We start from the raw sequence: 9,809 nt of genomic DNA on the forward strand, positions 1-9,809 counted from the left end.
TCCTCCTTCACGTCACAGGAGGCTTGACAAAGCGCAACACAGCGCGAAACAGCTGTAGCCTGTCTATTCACCTGTGTCCTGTCTGCGTCCACGATGCATATTTGAAAAATAAAACTGCAAACAGCAACTTTGTGACCAGTGGTGAGTGCCGCGGTGCTTTCTTTCTTCTGTTATCATACTACTGCAAAGCATTAACGGTATACCCTCCAAGTATCTTGCAAGATTGAAACCTGCTGTGCTAACAAGTAAACCTGCTATGCATATGTACTGTAAAGGACTGCATTATACACCCCTGCAACTGATTGTATAAAGTTGGACTGTTGTCTAAAGTAAAGCAACGTTTGGTTTACCAACTGTGTACTCTATTAATCCTCCTGCAAATCGGTGTGCCACCGTTACAGGCACTGGCGTCACGATTCTTAAAGGGACCTTACCTAAGGCACTCAAAATACCTGCAACATCCAGGGCACCTCACATACCATCAGGCCTGGTCCCTATTTACCAAGTGTGCCCCAGAGGAACTAGTGTCTACCTCTCTTTCACTGTCGCATACCTGCCCAGGGTTTTCCTCAGAAAAGTGAGTAATCCTCGATTGCCCATACCGTGACGTCACTGTCGCAATACCCTGCACGTCTGGCGTGCTGCAGTAGGCTCCTGCGAAGCCGGTGATCTACCCCGGGCACATTTGGCTCCCGACCTCCCACTGCTGCCACCCAGCTGACTCACAGCCACGCTGCCACCCTGGTGGCTCAGCCGCTCCCTCACGCGCAAGCTGCCACCCTCTTCTTCTGATGATGAAGCCCCTTCTTCACCCGGCTCCCAAGTGCAATGGGCTACATCATCATCATCATCATCCGCTACTGTCTTTTTTTTTTTTTTTTTTGTTATCAATTCTTTATTATTTTATCAACAAGACAAACAATATATCCAGAATGTACAGTCCTGGACATAAAACAGTACTGCAAATGCAATAAACAATTTCACAACATACATTGGGGCATTCAGTAGTTATGATCACAATATAATCAGTACAAGCAATCAATAACAATGACACGTGTACACCTCATTCTCATAAATCTAAGACGGATTGGCAGATCGGAGCAATAGACGACCCAAGGTCCCCTTTAGTTGACCCACGAGGTACCATTTCGTTAGTGTGAACAGACTCATTATTAATCTGATCTCCTCATCAGACATACAGTGAGCAATAAATGGTTTCCATTTCTGGAATAATCCCTTGGCTTGTCGCTCTTTTCCCGCAAGGGAATTCAATCTCTCCAAATAAAACACCTTTTTTAGCTGTTCTATTATACTTTGCACCCCCGGTGCATCAGCTTGCAGCCATGTTTGCAGAATACTCCGCTTAACCATCATGCATATCGTATGAAACAAACGAGGTAACCCCCCTTGACCAGCCTCTCCCTCCTCATAATGAAACAAATATAGTTGGGGGGACAATGGAAACTCCCTTCCCCAGATTCCCTTGACTAAGGTCCCTACTTCCTCCCACACCCTCTTACTCTGTGGGCACGTCCAAATTCCGTGAAATAAATCTGTGAAACTAACCCCACACTTCGGGCAACTGGTTATCCTATCCGGCTTCGCTGGGTGAGGAGGGATATTAAAGCCATAAATAGACAGGGCGTGGATAGACAGGGCGGCGGGATGACGTGAGTACGTCGCGTCTCGCTCTCCCCTCTGTGCTGGCCTCCTCCCTGCAAGCGCTGATGCCCTGACGCTGAACAGCTGACACCGGCCTCCTCCTCCCAAGCTCCGACGCCCTGTGCCGAACAGCTGATGCTGGTGCCCTCCGATGCGCATCGCTGAGCCGGACAGCTGATGAGGAGAGCAGAGCTGCGTGCCCGGTTTGATTTTCGCACAGCTCACGTCTCCGCATGTTAAGTGGAGGACGCTGCTGCCGGCCGCGGCTGTCTCGCTCTCTGGTCTGCTCTAGACTTGTTTGCCCTGCGCTGCTTCATCCGCTTCACCTGTTTGATCTTGCTCTGCTTGACCTCGTGATTGCCCGTTTGGCTCCTCTTTGTGGCCCCTGTCTGCTGCTGCTGCCTCGCTGCTCTGCTTGACGCTGGAATACTGGATTGCCTGTTCCTCCGGATTTTCGCCTTGCTGGGTTTCTCCTGCCTCCTGTCTGCTGGCGTGTTGGTGTGCCTGCTGCTGGACTCCTTGACCCCCTGCTATTCGCCTGCTATCGGTCTCTCTGCCACTCGGACGGATATATCATATCTATACCACGGCTTGGACTTGCTGCTACGGCCACGGCGGATACTGGGACTACAACGTCGGTCACGTGAGAACTGAACTTTGATTTCGTACTTACCGTACTGTTAATGTGCTGTGGAGATAGCTTTTGCCAAAAACTGCTCCCTGCTTGTGGCTAAAAAAAAAAAGGAAAGGGGGGAAAAAAAAAAGAGGGGAAAAAAAAAAAAAAAAAAAAAAAAAACTAAAGGAAGGAGAGAGAAAAGGAGAGGGGAAAAAAAAAAAAAAAAAAAAGAAGGGGAAAAGGAAGGGGAAAAAAAGAAAAGAAAAGGTAAAAAAAAAAAACAAAACAAAAAAAAACAATATTATAAATAAAAACAAAATAAAGGCGAGGGGAAAGGAATAAACAGGGGAAAAAAATAAAAGGAAGGAGGGGGGAGAAAAGGGAGAAGGGGCGATAAAAAAAAAAAAAAAAAAAAAAATATATACAATATAAAGTGTTGGAAATGGCCCCAAAACGACGTTCAATTGACTCTTCCACTACTAAGCTGGGGGCTAAGACTCCAGAGAACAAAATTGATAAATTTTTAAAATCGCCCTTCTTAGCTGAAAAAAATCCAGCCAAAACCAAACCTCCAGCCAAGATGAAAAAACTGGCGAATACTCGTCAAAATGCTGATCTCTCTGAGGATGGATCAGAGGACGTTGACCAGGAGGCAGGCGAGGAAGGCTCCTCTACACAAACACGAACGGAATACGACCCATCGGTTTTGGATAAAATCCTTTGCGCTGTGGAAAATAATGGCACTCTGGTGCAGGGAATGTCCACGCAATTGGGGTCAGTGCAGAGCGATATTTCCTTAATAAGAGAAGATCTAGGAAATATAAGGGAGCGAGTTCTTAGCGCGGAAAAAACCATTGATTCCCTGCAAACAGGCATGGGCATGTTAAAATCCAAAATGATAACCCTGGCATCAGAAAACCAAGCACTACAAAATAAGCTAGAGGACCTAGAAAACAGGTCAAGGCGCAATAATGTGCGCATAATCGGCTTTTCTGAAGGAGCTCAGGGTCGACAACTAGAGGAAGAAATTAAAGATGTGGTCATGCACAGCTTTGGGAGTGAGAACTTTTCCCCTATGTTCCAAATAGAAAGAGCACACCGAATACCAGGAGGGAAGCCCATACCAGAGAGACCGCCGCGTGCAATTTTAATCAAACTGCTACTGTCTGCTGATAGAGACATGATTTTGAAAAGAGCAAGAGAATGTGCACCCATTGAATATCAGGGTACTAAACTGCTCTTCTTTCCTGATTTTGCGCGGCAGACTCAGGAGAAAAGAAGAAACTTTATAGAGATAAAGAAACGATTGGCGGCTAAGGAGATCAAATACTCTCTACAGTATCCAGCGAAATTGAGAGTAATCCACAACGGGACTTCACTTTATTTTGAGACACCACAGCAGGCGTCAAACTGGTTGGAGCAAATGGGCATCTGAAATTTTGTATTAGCAGGAATGAAGGGAAGGAAGGGAGGGAGGGGCGCCCAATGATATTAAACATTTGCTATAGCATCCAGCGATCCAAGAGTGATCCATAAGGGAACTGCTCAATCCTGTTTAGAGAGAAAGAAAGGAAAAAAGGAAAAAAAGCACAACAAGCGTCAGAGCAGCTGGAGAAAACGGATATTATTATGGAAGGGAGGGGCCAGGGCAAGGGAGAACGGCCGGGGGGTTAGAGGTTCGCTGACCAGATCGGGCGGATCAATGGAGAGGGGAGCGGGATGGGCGGGCGGGAACCCACCTTGCAGGTTCGGGGAGGGTTGTTTTTTTTTTTTTCCTTTATGCACAGTGAAGGATGTCTACTCGGATTGTAACCTGGAATATCAGAGGGCTCGGTGAAAGGGTAAAAAGGCAAGCCATTATGGATGCACTTAAACGATATCTTCCAGCAATTATTTGCTTGGTAGAAACCCATCTTACCAAAGAAACCGTGTCCCGCTTGACAACGGGATGGCATTTGCAGTCCTATCACTCCACTTTTAGTGGCTCCTCTAGGGGTGTTTCAGTTCTGATCCATAACTCTGTGGACTTTATCCTTATTAAATCCTATATAGATGACCAGGGTAGATTTATTTTTTTGCATGGTAAGCTGTATGGCCATAGCTATATTCTCGCTTTTTTTTATATACCTCCGCCCTTTTCAATGTATCCATTGGTCCAGCTAATACTCTTTTTTGAAGGGAGATCAGAATGCCGGCTAGTTTTGATGGGGGACTTTAATGCAGTAATGGACCCCAAGAAAGACAGATGTACATTAGATGCAGAATGTGGGAGGAATCTATCTGCCTCCCCGCTGCCACAATTCTGCCGGGAAGTTGGACTGGTGGATATATGGGAACATCTTGGCGGAGGCAAGCGAGTATACTCTTGTGTTAGCAGGGGTGGCAGAGCTATGTCCAGAATTGATTTAGCATTTACCAATGAGAATAATCTCTGCAATATCCGCAAGATACGATATGGTGTAAGAACAATCTCGGATCACTCACCGGTATTGATTGAGGTTTGCACTGGGAAGAACAAGGACAATAGGGGGCTAGGATTTAAGTTGAACCCATATTGGTTTTCTATTATGGATAATTTACAGTCCACTAAATCATTGATATCCTTTTTTTGGGAAGTGAATCGCCCCTCTGCTAACATCAACATAGTATGGGATGCCCTGAAAGCATATCTGAGGGGGATCTTCATAAGCGAGATCGCTGCAGCAAAGAGAACATTTAAAAAAAAAGAGGAGGAATTGACCAGGGCTGCAGCAGGCGCAAGCGAGCGTTTTATCGCCCAACCTACTGAGTATAATAGGGAGGAGATGCAGAAGGCCAGCTGCTCCTTGGATAAATACATAACTGAGAAAGCAACTCATAGAGTATTTTTCAAGGGTTTAAAATATTTTTCGGAGTCTGGACGCCCCGGCAGGTTGCTGGCTAGGATAATTTCACAACAAGGCAAGAAAAATCAGTCTATTGTTTCGATCCGTAATACAGCAGGGGAAACTATAACAGATTCAGAAGGAATCAGGGACACCTTCCTACAATATTTCACCCAGATATATAGCCCCTCTCCTGGCCTGCCGCCTGACCTAGCGACGCGGTTTCTTGAGAGGATCTCACTTCCTGTTTTAAATGAAGCCCAAATAGAATATCTGGAAGAGGAGTTATCCCTTTTGGAACTTCAAGAGGCTTTGGGATCCATCACAGGGAACTCGTCGCCGGGGATGGATGGCCTTCCATATGAGGTTTACCGCAAGTATAGCGATGTGATTCTCCCTCAACTTCTAGATGTCCTTTCTCAAGCAACACAGGGAGGAAATTTACCATGCACTATGATGGAGGCTCTTATTGTTTTAATTCCCAAAAAGGATAAGGATCCGTTAGAAACGAGCTCCTATAGACCGATCTCGTTATTAAACACAGATGCTAAGCTACTATCTAAAGTTTTAGCTAGGAGGCTTTCACAGGTTATATCAACTATTATTCACTCAGACCAAAATGGCTTTATGCCAAAAAGGGGCACTCACCACAATCTGCATAGGTTATTTATTAACATTCAGTCTCCGGGGTGTGGGGCCCGCTCCATCCTGTCGCTGGATGCCACCAAGGCCTTCGACAGGGTGGAGTGGACTTTTCTCTGGGCGGTAATGAAAAAAATGGGCTTTGGCCCCAGATTTATGGCGATGGTTCAGCTATTATATAGCTCCCCAACTGCTAGGATCAGGATTAATGATACGATCACAGAGAGCTTCTCCCTAGGAAGAGGCACCCGTCAAGGCTGTCCTCTTTCACCTCTCCTTTTTAATATTTATATTGAACCTTTAGCAGCCAGCATAAGACAGGATCTGCAGGTGGCTGGCTTCGGTTTAATGGGGAAGCATGACCGTGTATCCCTCTACGCAGATGATATTTTGATTTTCCTTCAGCAAACAGAAACTACTCTCCCTCGTATAATGGATTTGGTTGGTTTTTTTTCTGCTCCGTCTGGCCTAGAGATCAATTGGGAGAAGACTGCTCTCCTTCCTATAGACGAGCTGCGAGGTAATTGGGATGATCAGCTAACTGTCTCTGAATCAATAAAGTACCTGGGGATTTCAGTTTCTGCCAAACCTTTGGAATATTTACAACTTAACTTGATTCCCCTGCTGATAAAGCTGAGGGCTAAATCCAAGATATGGCAAAAAATTCTGCATACGAGAGCTGATAGAATTTCTTTAATCAAAATGGTAGTACTGCCCCAGGTTCTTTATGTCCTGCGCAACTCGCCTGTATGGATCGCAGATAAGTACTTTAGACTAATTGAGCGGATGCTTAACGATCTACTGTGGGGGAGGAAGCGCGTCAGACTGAAGGCGCTCTACTTCTCTATGCCCTATAGTCAGGGAGGCCTTAACCTCCCTTACTTCAGGGGTTACTTCATGGCCTCTCAGCTCTGCCTTTTTAGTGATTGGGAGAATAGCCATTTCTGCAATAAAGTGGTGAAAGACTCACGCTTTACGGATTTCTTTACTGTATTGGAGTCCGACTATCTATTAAATTCACAGACCGGGTATACACTTTTTTGCAGAATGGCTATAAAGACCTGGCGGGTCATCAGGAGCTGGTGTGGAGTTGAGGCATCGCTTATTTGCACCCCACTGTGGCATAACCTAAAGCTTGTGAATATAAGGGACTTGAAGTGCTGCCAGTATTGGAGGACGAAGAAAGTTCAGTATTTACATCAGGTGGTTAGTGGTGGACAAATTCTGTCCTCAATGGAAATAGGGCAGAGGGCAGATATGGGTGAGGTGGCTTGGTATGCATATTTCCAATTGAGGTTTGCACTCTCTAGCACTTTGAATAGTCACCTTCTTTTTATAGATTCTCCTGAATTTTTACACAATCTTATTATTAAGAAAACTGCTACAAAAATCAAAATGTCATATTGTTATAGACACTTAATGAAACACTTTTTTATGGGTCTTCTTTCTCCAGGACAGAAGTCCTGGTCTTTGCTACTTTCAGAGGTGGGTCCCCCAGATTGGGAGACTATAGGGGAAAGCTTAAAATATGTTTCACACAATTTCAATCACACTGTTGTACAATTTAACATTCTGCACAAAATATATGTGACACCTATGTGGTTATATAGAAGAGGACTTAGGACCTCCTCTGATTGCCCACGCTGTGGCGACTCCGGGGCAGATCACCTACATCTGTTCTGGGATTGCCCGATGATGGGTAGTTATTGGAGATCAGTCCAGACCACCTTGGCTTGCAAACTGAATATGCTTGTTCCTTTGTCCCCCAGGATATGGGTCCTGGGAGACTTATCGGAGGTTAACTATCAGCCCATAAATCGTCAATTATTGATTAAGGTTATGTTCCTGGCCAGGCTTATTGTTGCTAGATTGTGGTTTAGCTCCTCCATTCCAGATTGCGGTAACTGGATGGCTCTGGTTGAGAAGGTGAAAAACTACGAGAAGATCTTGTACAAACAAAGAGGAGCCTACTTAAAATGGAGTGGTCTGTGGGAAGAGTGGGTTACGGTTTAATTAATTAATTTTAAACTTTTTTTTTTTTTTTTTTTTTTTTCTTTTTCCCTGCAAGGTTGGGAGGGGGGGGGGGGGTGGTTGGGGCGGGTTGGGGATGATTTCAACATCTAAGATATTATAAATGTCATGTCGATATGTATTTTGTATTATAAATAAAATATGGAGATTAAAAAAAAAAAAGCCATAAATAGCACGATACATTAGCCTAAACTGCGTATCCCTCCATGACTCATTAACCACATGTCTCCTAACCACCTCCCAACCTTTCACCATCTTTTGTGCCATATCCTCATCTTCCAGTTGCTCGGCCCATTTCCCAAACCTGATGCTCCTATCCCCAATCCCATCTTCCTTTCTCATGTCAGCATAAATTGTGGAGATCGAGACCTTCCCACCGCCCAGATCCAAGATTCTATCAAGAATATTCCTACGGATCTCCTTCTGCACCAACCCTAGCTGATTTATCACCGCCTCCCTTACCTGAGACCATTGAATGATTTGGAAGGGCGACAGTGAGAACTTTGCAATCAATTCTGCACATGTTAACCATCGAGATTCAGTGTCATGCAATAGATGTTTCACAGTTACAATCCCTTTTCTCCTCCACTCCTCAAATAATTGATTCTTATTCCCTTGTATAAATTCAGGATTATTCCATAGGGGAAGGTGTTTGGAGATCCTGTAAGACAACCAATACTTTTTCCGAAGAATCCTCCACGCAGCTATCGTATCTTTAAATAATAAAGACTTTTTAATCCACCTCGGAATCGCCGGCAGCCTTGCATGCAGCAACGCCACCAGAGACCAGGGAGCACAGAATTCCTTCTCCAACGGCAATGCTGAGTAAAAACCGGATCCATTTATCCAGTCACAAATATACCTCGCCATGCAAGCCAAATTATATCTCCTAATATCAGGAAAGGCAATCCCTCCCTGTTCAATCCCCTTTATTAAGGAACTCATTGGAATCCGAGGCCTCTTGCCATGCCATAAGAAATTATTAAATGCCTGAACAATTTTTGTGATATCTCTGTTTTAACAGAATGGGGATAGTCTGCATGGGATACAGAAGCTTGGAGACCGACATCATCTTGATTAGATGATTTCACCCCAGTAACGACAACGAAGATCATGCCATCTCTGTAGTTCCTTAACTATTTTATGTATTAACGGGTCATAATTAAGTCTATATATGGACTCGGGAGTGGCCCCCACCTTAATACCCAGATAAGTTATGTGGGAACGTGCAATTGGTATACCTCTCAAGTCCCCCCACCCTTCAAAAATAGGAACTCGCTCTTTGATTTATTAATTTTTAACCCAGAAAGAGAGCCAAATTCCTCCAGCGCATCAATAATCCTCCCAATATCTCTAACAGGATTAGACAGAAAAAGCAAAATGTCATTGGCAAATAAAGCCGAGCGCATCTGCTGTTAACCTCTGAGTTCAGCCATCTCGATAATGGCTCTATCGCCAGATCAAACAAGAGAGATAAAGGGCAGCCCTGTCTGGTTCCTCTCTGCAACAGAAACGAATCAGACAAATACCCTCCCATACATACCCTCGCCCTCGGGCCTAAATGCAACCCATCTAGAAGCGTACGAAACATTCCCCTAATACCTACCGAATCCAGGGCAAGACCCAGCTACTTCCAATTGATACTATTAAAACCCTTTTCTGCGTCTAAAGTGAGATTGGCTGGGTCCTGCCCAAGATATTCCGCCTTCCCTGCCATTGATTGAGCCAGCAGCACCTTCCTTAAATTGGTAACAGCCGCCCTACCCTTAACAAACCCTACCTGCGCAGGAGATCTCAAAGAGGGGAGGACGCCCGCCAGCCTATTGGCAAGCAATTTCGACAGGATTTTAAGATCATGGTTTATTAAGGATATTGGCCTATAAGACGCCATGCTCTCCGGGTCTTTACCAGATTTATGAAGCAATGTTATGTGGGCCGTATTCATACGCTCCGGCAATACCCCCCCTTCAACCAAATAGGAATAAAACGACATC

The 9,809-nt window shown here is 44.9% G+C and overlaps 1 protein-coding gene across 1 annotated transcript; it reads right to left on the reverse strand.

Annotated features, from left to right (window-relative positions):
• Positions 1 to 899: 899 nt before the first annotated feature.
• Positions 900 to 9,042, reverse strand: LOC122924254. The gene is made up of 2 exons (XM_044275183.1): positions 7,985 to 9,042; positions 900 to 1,633 (listed from the first exon to the last, which is right to left on the reverse strand). The coding sequence occupies exons 1-2, from the start codon at positions 8,758 to 8,760 to the stop codon at positions 1,078 to 1,080; spliced, it is 1,332 nt and encodes a 443-aa protein (XP_044131118.1). The 5' UTR covers positions 8,761 to 9,042; the 3' UTR covers positions 900 to 1,077.
• Between the last annotated feature and the right edge of the window lie 767 nt (positions 9,043 to 9,809).

Source organism: Bufo gargarizans, unplaced genomic scaffold (assembly GCF_014858855.1).
Source record: "Bufo gargarizans isolate SCDJY-AF-19 unplaced genomic scaffold, ASM1485885v1 original_scaffold_952_pilon, whole genome shotgun sequence".
Lineage (NCBI taxonomy): Eukaryota > Metazoa > Chordata > Amphibia > Anura > Bufonidae > Bufo > Bufo gargarizans.

Excerpts from the sequence above, each read along its gene's own strand:
- LOC122924254 (XM_044275183.1), bottom strand. The coding sequence starts at position 8,760 with ATGAGTTCCTTAATAAAGGGGATTGAACAGGGAGGGATTGCCTTTCCT. Across the intron at positions 1,634-7,984 it reads AGGCTAATGTATCGTGCTAT|TTATGGCTTTAATATCCCTC; the intron begins TTATGGCTTTTT and ends CGCCCTGTCTAT.